Raw genomic sequence first — 13,216 nt, forward strand, 5'->3', positions numbered from 1 at the left:
CGATCAAATGGTAAGTTTGAAATTCAGAAATCTGAAACGAGTTTTAGTTTGGGCTGTGTTCCTCAAAGGCCCACAGCGGGAACATTTCTCCTTGGTCCTTCCAGCTTCCGGCATCTGGGAGGTGCTTTTTGACTGAGGATTTTCTTTTCTTTGAGGAATTTTAAGAGGGAAAAGAAAAGATAAGGGGTTGGGGATTTAGCTCAGTGGTAGAGCGCTTGCCTAGCGAGCGCAAGGCCCTGGGTTCGGTCCCCAGCTCCGGAAAAAAAAGAAAAAAAAGAAAAAGAAAAGAAAAAAACAAAAAAGAAAAGATAAAACTAGTAGAGGGGCCTGGGGGCGGGGGGGGTGTGTGAAGGATTCTGAAGCATGATTGTATGAGGGAAGAAATCAACCAAAATAAAGGTGAAATGTGCAGGAGTGCGGTCCGGGGAGGCCTGCTCACAACTGGAACCGCAGCACCTGGGAAATAGAGAAAAACCAGATGTTCAAACCAGGTGCCCAGGCATTCAGTAACAGCCTTCCAGGTGGGCATGGCGACCTTGACCTCTGTAGGTCGGGGGCTGTGTACACAGTGAGGTATAATCCTGGGGTAGATGGGTCAAAAATGGAACTAGCAATAAAATATAGGGCCTGAAACTCTAGATTTATCTAGAGTCCTGCTGACAGTGCCAAGTGAGGGCCTCCCATGCCCACCCAAATCACTGGGCTTCATTAGTTTCCATGCTGGTAGTTGTCCTGGGGGGAGCAGATAATTAATATAAATGATACATTTTAAAAATCATTTCATTGTGAATGCATGTGTTCGACTGCATGCATGCATGCTTTTGAACCACATGTGTGTGCTGCCCAGAGAGGTCAGAGCGGACACTGGGTCCCCTGGAACCAGTCACAGACAGTTGAGTTGTTATGTGGGTGCTGAGAATTGAACCTGGGTCCTCTGTAAGGATGAACAGCCTGTACTCTTAATTACTGAGCCCACTGTCGAGCCCCAATTTAATTTTTCTTATAGGTTCCACTTTCAAATAGCCACTGGGGCTCCTAGTTGCAACGTCCCGGACGATTCCATCCATGCTGCGTTCTTAGAGGAAGGGACGATAGAGAAAGAGTGTAATCTCGGGTCTCTGAGTCAGCCAGGCCCGGTGTGAACCCTTGTGTAATCTCGGGTCTCTGAGCCAGCCAGGCCCGGTGTGAACCTTTGCTCCTCAGTTTAGCAGGCGAGAAGGAATGGTCTGATTTGGGAGTGCAGAGTACTTACTGTTCTTTCAGAGGACCCAAGTTTGGTTCCCAGGGCCCACGCATATGGCTCCCGGCCACTTGTAACTCCAGCTCCAGGGGATCTGATACGCTCTTACAGTCTGTATGGACACCTGCGCACGTGGCAGACACACAACATAAGTAAAAGCTAAAAAGAAATATATTTTAAAATAGAATTTAAAATTATCATAAAAGTACCACTGTGGGCACTTATTAAATGCCCAGAAGACTTTGTTTCCCAAAGCAGTGAGATGAGCTAAGCTAACAGCATTTGTCACCATCTAAGTCTGACCTTAATTCTTTTCAGATTTATTTTAATGTGTGACTACTTCATTTGCATGTGAGTGTGTATACTACCTTCCTGGTGCCCTCAGTACCCGTAAGAAGGGGTTGAGTTTCCTACAACTGGGGTTACAGATGATCGTGAGAACCGTTTGAGAAACCCATGTGGGTGCTGGGAATCGAACCCAGGTCCTCTCTAAGAGCATCTAGTGCTCTTCACCACGGGGCCATCTCTCCAGTCTGTGTTAGCCCCACTTTTGCGGGAGGGTCACCCGGGAGTTCACGCGCAGCCTAGACAGCACAGCGGTAGCCCATCCCTAAATGCAAGCTGTGTTTCCGTTGCTGAGTGGATGAGGGAAGATGCTTCACAGCTCCTTCAGGCAGGAGGCTGGAATCACCATGGCGATTGTGATTACGGAGCAACTTGCCCCCACCGACCGATGCTCCTTTCCCAGCCACCTGATTCGGGTCCTCTGGGTTCCTGAACTCGAGGTTTGAGTGTTGATTGGAATCTCTGCTTTCTAGACCTGATCCTGGACCAGCAGGAGCTGCTCCGGGACCTGAGCGACAGCGTGCGGGTTAAGGTGCGGGAAGCCTTGCTGAAGAAGCATCACCATCAGAACGAGAAGAAGAGGAACAACCTCATCCCCATCGTCCGCTCCTTTGCCGAGGTCGGCAAGAAGCAGTCTGACCCGCATTCCATGGACAGAGATGGTGAGGACATGTGGGGGCTTGCTGTCCGTTTTGTTGGCGAGACATTCGGGGATTAGCCAGAGATGTTGACCTACTGGGGGTTGGAGGCCGTGCAGCTCAGATACTCAGTCTCTTTGATGGGGTAGTAAGCAGGGTGGCCGGGGACTGGCATTGTCTCCCCCTTGTGCTGTCAGAAAGGGAGCAGCTTTGAGGAGAATGCCCAGTGTCCACACTGATGCTGATCTGGGGCCAGAGAAGCCAACTGCGGTCTTTTTCAACTAAACGTCTTGGCTTAGAACAGAATCCTGTAGCGTAGTCAGGCTTTTGGCTCTTCCACCTGCAGAGTACATGGTCTGGACAATCTATTAAAGCCCTTCACGTCTCAGGTTAATAAAGACAATAATGGGACTGTCCTTCCCTTTATTATGGGATTTCCAGGAGTTCACTTAAGCCAAAGCCTGAGCCCAGGAGCAGGTGGGTTGCAAACTCTTCTGCTGCTAATTGCTTCCTCCCGTGGCTGGGCCGGGCCTTGTCTGTATTGTCTTCTAGTCTCTGTATTTGCTAAGTTAGAGTGCAGACCTATCCTGGGAACCTGTTTCTGAGAAGCGGTCCGTACAGGTCCATGTGCACTTCTGGCTAAAGGTCACTGTCGACGTAGAGGAGGAAGAGGCCTTGACTGTTGAGGAAGATGTGGGGCATAGCCAAGCCTCCTGCTCACTGCTAAGTGTGTGGGGACAGGTGTGGAGAGACCCCGCTCCCTGTTGCAGAGTCCTCGGCCTCCAGAGGTCACAAACTGCTATGAGGGACGGGCTGTATCAGAGGGGAAAGAGCAAGCTCCTAGTGGAGTCTGTTTGACTTTCTCCCACCAGGGCAAACCGTGTCTCCTCAGTCTGCTCCAGCTACCAACCTTGAAGTGAAGAATGGTGTGAACTGTGAACACAGCCCTGTGGATCTAAGCAAGGTGAGGAGACGTGGCAAGGTGGCCTCCCACGACCCCAGTCAGGCGCTGCTTCTGTGCAAAGAGCACCCACCACCCTCGTCTTCTCCCTCCGTATAACATGCACACAGCCTGGGCAAGGCTGCTCCTCAGGGTCTCTGACGCCCTGCAGTTCCTCCTGATCTTCAGGTTGTCCAGACGGCATTGTGCGTCTGCCTCCTGGCGCCCCTAATGTTCCAGACTCTTCTTGGGGGCTGTGACTCTGACGAAGCAGTCAGGCATTAGAAAGGAAACACGCGACTCGAAGCCTCTGTGGCATCTCCTCTCTGAGGAGATCGATGGGATGGAGGCCAGAACTGTTGCACTGAAACCCTCACAAAGCAGGGAGAGTGCTGATTCTCACGGTGTTCTCTGGCCACACGTGTGCTGCTGCATGTGTGGACACATGTGGACACACGCTAATTTACATGTATATATTTCTAGTTGAGGTTCCCGCCCTGGGTCTTAGTTGCTTGGGTTGGTTTGTTTGTTTTGTTTTTAAATGGTGGGACCGATGGGATCTGCGTGACCTCCACTCAGGGTTTTTGTAGAGATCAACTAAAACAGCGAGGGGCGTTTCTAACCTTGAATGACACATGAAGTAGAGCCGTGAGAGGGTGACTGGCGTTGAAGACGACGGCTCCCAAACCATCAGAAGGTTCTTTTGCCTTTTTAGGCGGACCTCCATTTCATGAAAAAGATTCCCGCAGGGGCAGAGGCCTCCAATGTCCTGGTTGGCGAGGTGGACACTCTGGACCGGCCCATCGTCGCTTTCGTGAGGCTCTCCCCGGCCGTGCTCCTCTCTGGACTGACAGAAGTGCCCATCCCAACGAGGTAACAGGAGGCTAAGCTGAGGGCACCCTACTCAAGGCAGATCCGTGTGAGCGCCGGTGCTTGCTGGGAACTAGTTATCCCAAAGGTTAGGGTTAGCTGCCCAGAGAGCAGGGTTTCCTCGGGGAGCCGTGGAAGTGGGCACGCGAGCTCCGGGGAACTCCTGGCCTTGGAGACTAGGGTGGGGACGGAGGGCACAGCAGGGCCTGTGGCTCCACACCAGGAGTCCGAGAGCAGTATCCGTGGTGATTTGGAGCCCGCTAATTATAGAGTTAAGATGACGGGAGCACAATTCAGACTCCTCTCCAGTGCTGTCCTGTCAGTTTCTTATTAGAACAATGGATGGGAATTAGATAACCTTGAATTTACAGAACAATGCTGTATTTTGAAAGGACATCCTTTGTGTAGCTAGCAGTGGCGTCTGTGGTAACTCTAAGACGCGTAGCCAGCCGTGTCACTGAGTAACGCCTCATACAGCAATGCGACACTCGGCACAGGGCAGTCCTTTTCCCTGGGGGCACAGTGACACTCTGTAGTAGCAGGGGAAGGAGACCTGCTCTTTGGAGAAGGTGAGAAGCCACTTACAAAGCTCCCTCTTTGTGTGTTTCGGCAGGTTTTTGTTTATCTTACTGGGTCCGGTAGGAAAAGGGCAGCAGTACCATGAGATTGGCAGATCCATGGCCACCATCATGACGGATGAGGTATGCACAGGCCGCCACCGCCTTCTTTCATTCTGCCCGTAAATGCCGAGTGCTCCCTCTGTCCCAGAAACTGAGTTCACTGCTGGGATAAGATGATGGTTGTCACAGCGTCTGCAGGGAGCAGCAGGTCAAGGAACTTTTCTGAGAGCCACGGGAGAGAGAGGCAGGTCCCGGGGAGGCCTTTCTTGCTATGCTATCTCTTGTTTGTTTTTTCTTATACACAGGCTCTCACTGTGCAGCCCAGGCTGGCCTCGAACACCCAGGGCTGGGATTATAAGCATGTAGTACTATGGCCACTTAGCGCTCCCCTTTAAAAGTAATCAAGGATGCAGAAAGTCCAAGTAGGATGTGTAGACTTTGTGTTTCAGGTAACTTGCGAGTTCTGAGTTAACTTTCCTGAGAATATGGCTGATTAAATCCAATGATGTTTTTTGCATGAGGAAATACTCCCACCCCATGACAGTAAGACCAGTTTGTGTAAGGTCAGCACGTGCCCTTAGGCAGTGTCACCTGTGAGCTGTGGCTTATCTGTCCACTCACTTGTTCTAGACCTGAGGAGGACTGTGCTGTAGAGTGGTTTCTGAGGTGTACATCTTAGTGGCCGAGGGAAGTGTAGGCTGAGTCTGTGATCCATGAGTCTTTCACAGAGGTCTATCTAGGTTCAAACATGGCTAACAGAATCTCTTTGTGTCTTGCCTCTCCTGTGGAGATTGTAGAATCTAGAGCCGCGTCTTATCTCCGTGACAGGGTCTCACTCTTTAACCCAGGCTGGCCTTCAACTTGGCAATCCCCCTGCCTTAGCTCTGGAGTGCTTGGCTTTACAGGATACACCTCCACACTGAGCTTAGGCTCCTCTTAAATACCCACGTGCTTTGCTAAGGGCTGAGTTTTATCCCTTAGATACCCATGACAGGAATAAAAACCGAGAGTCTGTGTCCGTGTGCCCCTGCCCACTGGAGAGTGTCCGTGTGTCCCTGCCCATTGGAGATGGTCGGAAGTGAAGTCATTCTGGGATTTCCAAAGTTTTTTCCTCTCTGTAGATTTTTCACGATGTGGCGTATAAAGCGAAAGAACGGGATGATCTCCTGGCTGGGATCGATGAGTTCCTGGATCAAGTGACGGTGCTCCCACCAGGGGAGTGGGACCCGTCCATTAGAATTGAGCCACCCAAGAATGTCCCTTCCCAGGTAATAAATGCATGGAAGGTAGTGGTGGCTGCTGTCGGGAGCTCTTGAATGTCATCAGAGTAGGAGTAAAAGACTAATCTACAGTTACTGAGGCCTGCGCAGGTGTGACGGGAAGGACGGAAGGGAGAGGGAAATGTTTCATAGAAGTCAGTCACGCACAAAACAATCAAGTGAAACACAGCGAAGTAACAGTGCAAATGGGCTTCCAGACGGTTCCCTGACAGACTGGACAGGCAGACTGGACAGACAGACTGGACATAGGCTTCCAGGCGGTTCCCTGACAGACTGGACGGACAGACTGGACAGGCAGACTGGACAGACAGACTGGACACAGTTTTCCAGACGGTTCCCTGACAGACTGACAGTCAGACTGAACAGACAGACAGGACACAGGCTTCCAGATGGTTCTCTGACAAACTGGACAGACAGACTGGACGGACTAGAGCTCCATAGACTTCCAGGCGGTTCCATGACATGCTGTGGCTGCGACAGGGGCTCCTGTGTGTACTAGACTGAGGCTGGGCATCTTACCCATGTGAATTCCCTCTCCCCAGAAGCTCCCTCTCCCGCAGGCACTCTTATCTCTAGTTTACAGGAGAATTAACTGACCTTCTAGGGCAAGATTTTAAAGGGCAGTGATAATTCACCAAAGCACACTTGAAATTGTAATTTAGGTCATGTCTTGATTCTGGAAAGTTTCAGTTAGGAGGCAGGTTCTATTGGGGAAGTCGTTTTATATGCATGCATGCATACATACATAAATGCATACATCTCCCACCCCCAGGAAAGTCACCTGTATCAAACCGACAAATATAGTTGGAAACCACAAACATTTGAATGTTTTTATGGCTTTTGGGTTACCCTGTTGCCCCCAAGGACAGAGAGGGGCTGACTGGACTCATTTTCTTCTGTCAAAAGGAAAAAAGGAAGATGCCTGGCGTTCCAAACGGAAACATTTGCCACGTAGAACCTGAGCCACATGGGGGACACAGCGGGCCGGAACTTGAGCGGACGGGGCGGTAAGTTCTGAGACATCGCACGCTGGGTGCCGCTCACGCAGATGCTGCTAAGGAGATGAGGAAATCGGAGCCATCCTGTGTGGAATGTTGGGACATCTACTGTACGAATACGAGGGTGTCCAATATTGTATTCACTCCTACTTTCTTGAACCATTTGCTAGGTTCTGTCCTTTCTAGATGTTTCTTTCCTTGCTTGTGAACACAGGGCCTTTCTCCTTCCTGCTGTTCCTCTTACTCTTTGTCTCTGCTCAGATGTGGTTTCCTTCCGAATGCCCTCTGGTGTCTCCGGCCCACACCGGGCACTTGTACTGTATTGATCTTTAACACGCCTTCTTCCATCATCGCCATCACAGTCCACGTCACGTTGCTATCGTCATCTCTCCTGCTAGACCGTTGACTCCACTCTGCTCCGGGCACTCAGCTCACTAGAAATCTTCCGAGCCCACTTAAAGTTATGTAAAAGGCGAATGTGAACCTTGAACACGGTGAAAGTTTCTGGAGCTTTCTGGCCTGTACGATCACAGAACACACCAGCGTGGGTGTGTCCTTAATTCTTCACACCGTTAGTTGCGTGGCTTTGAAAGGAGAATGCGTATCCTGTTGTAGAGACTTGAGGCCAAACCCACAGCCTTAGGGACAGTGATCTGTGTTCAGTGAGGAGGTATCTGGAGATCTGCTGGACTCTAAGGAGGAGCAAGAAGGCAGGAGAAGCTCTTCTGACTGTCTAAGCCACAGGTAGGGTGTAACAGGGCAGGGTGCACCCAGAAAGCTCCTCAGCAGGGTCAAGGGGTGTCTGGGATAGACCTTCCCTTATATAGGATGCAAGTTCTTGGGAAGTGCTAATGAGAAAAGAGTCCAGAGCTGCTGTCTCAGTGACACACCACACACACACACAAGCACACACACACACACACACACACAGACACACACACAGACACACAGACACACACCACACACATGCAAACACACACACCACACACACACACACCACACACACACCACACACACACACAGCACACACACATAGACACACACACACACACACACCACACACACACCACACACACACAGCACACACACATAGACACACACACAGACACACACCACACACATGCAAACACACACACCACACACACACACACCACACACACACCACACACACACACAGCACACACACATAGACACACACACAGACACACACCACACACATGCAAACACACACACCACACACACACACACCACACACACACCACACACACACACAGCACACACACATAGACACACACACAGACACACACACATGCAAACACACATACAACACACACACAGCACACACACACAGCACACGCACACACATGCAAACACACACACAGCACACACACACAGCACACACACACACAGCACACACACATAGACACACACACAGACACACACACACATGCAAACACACATACACCACACACACAGCACACACACACAGCACACACACACAGACACACACACACATGCAAACACACACGCAAACACACACACACCACACACACCACACACACACAAGCACACACACACAAGCACACACACATACACCACACACACAGCACACACACACACACACCACACACAGCACATACACACACACAAACACACACACGCACATGCACACCAGCCCCAGTCCCCACACGCTGTGGTATTAAACTGCTTTGTGCTCCCAGTGGGTTGTGTTCCCAGCTACCAGCCAGAGCCCTCTGGATTCATGAATGAAAGACACACACGGGTTGGGGATTTAGCTCAGTGGTAGAGCGTGCTTGCCTAGGAAGCGCAAGGCCCTGGGTTCGGTCCCCAGCTCCGAGAAAAAAAAAGAACCCCAAAAAAGAAAGAAAGAAAGAAAGAAAGAAAGAAAGAAAGAAAGAAAGAAAGAAAGACACACACACACACACACACACAAACCCCCCCCCCACAGACATACACACACACACCACACACACACATACACACAGACATACACACACACACACAAACACGCACATGCACATGCACACACCAGTTAATTTTGATTTGTCTTGACTAGCTCACATGTTAGGCAGCTCTAATCCTTCCTGCTGCTAGCAAACACTCCCCCAGTACTTCTGAGTTAACATCTTTTAAAATCTGCATTTCATCTCTGCTACCCCAAATACAATTGGGGAAGTGGCTCGTGTGAGTCTCACGTGGGTGGGCCTTTAGGTCTGCTCTTTCTTCTTGCCTGGCATGGCCATCTCTCCCTCCTCTCTTCTATTCCAGTTCTAAGGTCCTGCCTCAGTCTACCTGCCCAGCCATTAGCTGTACGGCAATTCTTTATTGCCAATCAAATCCAGCTAGGGATGGAGAACCCCAGCATCTGGGAACTTGGCCTTTGGGGACAGAATTGAATTGAGACAGCATTAGAACCAATCCCTAACACACACACAAACACACACACACACACTACACGCACACCACACACACACACACACACTACACACACACCACACACACACACACTGCACACACACACACTACACACACACACACACACACACACACACACACACACACACACACACAGGCTTCAGACGGGTTTCTGTCAAAGCACACCAGGCAAATGGCTGGCTGGCCCGTCCCTAATGGCTCCAGGGATGGGTTCTCTAAGCTGGTGGTGCAGAGCACAGCAACCTTCCACACAGCTAAGTCTGTTCTTGCATCAAGCTTAAATCCTTATCTCTGTGAACCCTCTGCCTCAAAACACTTGACCATCGAGGCCGATGTCAAAAGGGAAAGGTTGTTTCAAATCTGAAGAGAAGTGGGCATGTCTAGTTAATGTCTGCATCATAGTCGGACTTCACTCGTGGACGAAATGTGGGGCTAACTCCAAAGCAGCAATCACAGCCAGGCGGCGGCAGTGCACACCTTTGAACCCAGCACTCAGGACACAGAGGAGGGCAGATATCTATGAGTTCAAAGCCAGCCTGATCCACCAATCGAGTTCTAGGACAGCCAGGGCTACATTATAAAGAGACCTTGTCTCAAAGATAGAAAAACAAACAAACAAACAAAAAAAATAAAGAAGTAATCAGAAATTACAATTTTTAGTCCTTCCAGGAGGAGTGAGCCGCTGCCCACCTGTCTCAGGCAGTTAAGTTAGACATAGCTCCTGTCTGTTTTTCACATGCTTGCCTCCGTGAAGAGGCTGGGCATTGTGGTAGCATCCCGGGAGCCGCAGTGAGGTGTAGGAGATTCTTCTCCCTGGATAACACCCTTCAGATGGCGGTTGTTGGCAAAGGGTGTCAGGCCTGGTACAAGATACGGTTATAGGTAGGACCCAGAAACCCTTGAATAATCCCCAGACCAGTCTCTGCCACCACAGAGGTTCCCAGGGTCTCTGTCCAGAGAGAGTAAGACAAAATGGTGCTGTGTTTTAAGTCAGACCTCTGGTCCCCCCCCCCCCACCCCCCCCCCCCGCCACCAGGCTGCTTGAGACGTTTGCCACACAGGCCGTGATGCTAAGGCAGGCCCTGAGTTGGGTCTTCCTCTCTCCTCTAAGACCGTGCACAGCCAGCCGGAGATGTTACTGCTGTGAGTGCAGGACACCACACCAGAGGGAAACAGTGAGGGGGCAGTGCCCACCCTGTGTCCCCCTCCCACCCCACCTTCAGCCTGGGGCTTGAGTGGAGCAGGGTTGACTGGGCTTGTCTCCTGGGCTCTTGGAGAAGCAAATGGGGCAGATGTCATTTAATAAGGACATTTCAAAAACAGTTATTCTAGTCTGTAATCTAACAAGTTAGCCATCGTTCTTTAAGTTATGGAGTGCTCACCTTACACTGATTTTTATTTTTTTGGCGATTGTCGACATCTTTTTGGAGTTTATTTGTTGATGTGGGATCCAATCAGAGTTTGCAGTTGGTTACCAATCAGTTCCCACCCCTGTTCCTTTCCTTCCCATTCCTTTTCTTCGAAGCCTCCATCTGAAGTCTGCTGTCTTGTAGCTCCCCTGCGGTGAGGCTGCTTTCTTAAGAAAGGACTCAGCTGGAGGCAGTGTTCCTCCTTGGTGTGCACCACCTCCTCATTGGCTTCTGCGGAGGCCCTGCTGCTCCACCTTGAGTCTACCCTTGAGCCCCACCTCCTCTCTCATGCTCTCTTTACACTGCCACAAGGGTGACCATTCTAGAATGTTGCATGCTGCTGGTGCTCCACTGCCTAAACTTTGTCAGTAACCTGACATGCTCTTGGAATTACGTTCCTATTCCTTAAAGCCATTTACTGCCTCTGTGACTCAGTTTCTCCAACCTCGTCTTTAGGTTTTGCACCTTGAACCCAACACATGGTCTCATGCTGGGGTGCCCCTCTGCTGGTCCCTCTACCTTGTCTGGCTGTCTCCCCGTTCTTCCTTTGATCCCCTGCTGTGATGCCTGTCCCTGACCTGTGTCACCACAGCCCCCAGTGTCATGCGTTGCCTGTGTCCTGCACTGTGGGCCTCTGAGAGCAAGGGCTGCAAGTTTGTCTTGCTCAGTGCTACATCTCCATGGCCTGGCCGGGCCTGAGGCTGGTCGTAATTGTCTTCTCCTTGTCAAATGCATGAGTCAGTTGTCATGCAAAGACTGGGGCAGGGGATTGTTCGGAGTGAGGCTGTGCACGTGAAGAGGCTTTACCACTGGAAAGCCTCTAAGGACAGGGACAACTTTAGCTGCTTCTCAGGTCCCTCCCAACAGCTTGGTTTGAAATTGAAGGTAATACTTGCCTTCTTAGTTTTTTGAATATTGATAAGTAGGTAACACGCATGCCCAAATTAAATGCTTGGTACATACTCAGTTTTTACCACATGTCATACCCTTGTTTATAACAGAATCTGTCTGTGCCCGTTCCAAAGAGGTACGTGCTTGGGGTGAAGTTGACGCTAGACTATCACCGAGCACATTGGAAGGACTTCCAAATGTGTGTTGCTCTGTGCCCTCTCAGAAGAGGGACTGCATTAGAGGCTGTCTGCGTATCTCTGCAGGCTGTTTGGGGGCTTGGTGCTGGATGTCAAACGGAAGGCTCCCTGGTACTGGAGTGACTACCGGGATGCTCTCAGCTTACAGTGTCTGGCCTCCTTCCTGTTCCTGTACTGTGCCTGCATGTCGCCTGTTATCACCTTCGGGGGACTGCTGGGAGAAGCCACGGAAGGACGCATAGTAAGACCTTTGCATCAGTTCTAACGGCCCAAAGCAGGATTTAAAATACCATGGTAGCATCCAAGTTCTTTGGGGGAGCATTACCTTGTCAGGGCTGGGAAGACCGGATCCTTTCCTCTGAGTGGCTGGTGTTCTGAGTTATGGGGGAGCATGGTTCTTCCTGGTGTATATATATCCCTCCCGCTTAGATGTCATTTCGGCACCCGGTTGCCTAGGTGAATTGCTCACCACCCCAGGAATGGAAAATGGATCCACTTGATAGCGTTTGGAACTGAGATTCGGTGACTGTGATAACTCGTGGTGTGAGCTACATCTTTGTGCTTTTTATACATCTCTGAATACCAAGTCGAGCTGAGTGATAGAGCTTAGCGGAGGAGCCGAGGCAGACGGTGTGGTACCTGAGTTAACCACCACCCTTGCTTAGAGGAACGCGAGCAAACGGCTGTCAAGGCACCATGCGGCCAAGGCAGTGTGACAGCCAGCTCTCCTCTGCAGGGCTGTGGACTGTCTTCTGTTTCCTCCTCCGCAGAGTGCAATCGAATCGTTGTTTGGAGCCTCCATGACGGGGATTGCCTACTCTCTGTTTGCTGGGCAGCCTCTCACCATCCTGGGAAGCACGGGCCCTGTGCTGGTGTTTGAAAAGATTTTGTTCAAATTCTGCAAGTAAGACATCGGTTCTCCTGACAACATTGGGGCATGACCACTACACATGCCAAGCTCCCATGCAGGCACGAGGAGGGGTGGGCACCCCCATAGCTCCTGTAGCTGCAGATGGCCTTTCCCTCCAGAGCCTGCTCAGTGTCTCCTCGCCCTTACCGAAAGTCTTACATCCTTAGCCTTTTAAGTCTGTCAGTTTTTATTTCACGACTGTGGGTCTTTTGCCTGCCTGCATGCCTGTGCACCGTGTGTGCGGTGCGATGGACACCAGAAGAAGGGGTTGGATCCCCTGGGACTGGAGTTACAGACGGTTGTGAACCCCCATGAGGGCTCACATGAGGGAATAAAACCCAGGTCCTCTAGAGTAGCAGCCAGGGCTCTTAACCGTTGAGCCTTCTCTCCAGCTCTTTTTATGTTGAGCTAAGGTCTCCGT

The 13,216-nt window shown here is 50.8% G+C and overlaps 1 protein-coding gene across 6 annotated transcripts in view; it reads left to right on the plus strand.

The window, feature by feature from the left end:
* The window catches only part of Slc4a8 (solute carrier family 4 member 8), a 78,275-nt gene that overhangs the window by 35,994 nt on the left and 29,065 nt on the right, over nucleotides 1–13,216 (plus strand). For 4 of the 6 annotated variants that reach the window (NM_001414948.2, NM_001270794.3, XM_087557601.1 and 1 more), the window contains 8 exon segments: nucleotides 2,059–2,247; nucleotides 3,096–3,187; nucleotides 3,879–4,036; nucleotides 4,647–4,734; nucleotides 5,775–5,921; nucleotides 6,840–6,940; nucleotides 11,952–12,126; nucleotides 12,656–12,789. In NM_001414948.2, the coding sequence (NP_001401877.1) occupies nucleotides 2,059–2,247; nucleotides 3,096–3,187; nucleotides 3,879–4,036; nucleotides 4,647–4,734; nucleotides 5,775–5,921; nucleotides 6,840–6,940; nucleotides 11,952–12,126; nucleotides 12,656–12,789 (1,084 nt within the window). 6 annotated transcript variants of the gene reach the window in all.

The sequence above is a fragment of the Rattus norvegicus genome, chromosome 7 (assembly GCF_021556685.1).
Source record: "Rattus norvegicus strain SHRSP/BbbUtx chromosome 7, alternate assembly SHRSP_T2T, whole genome shotgun sequence".
Classification (NCBI taxonomy): Eukaryota; Metazoa; Chordata; class Mammalia; order Rodentia; family Muridae; genus Rattus; species Rattus norvegicus.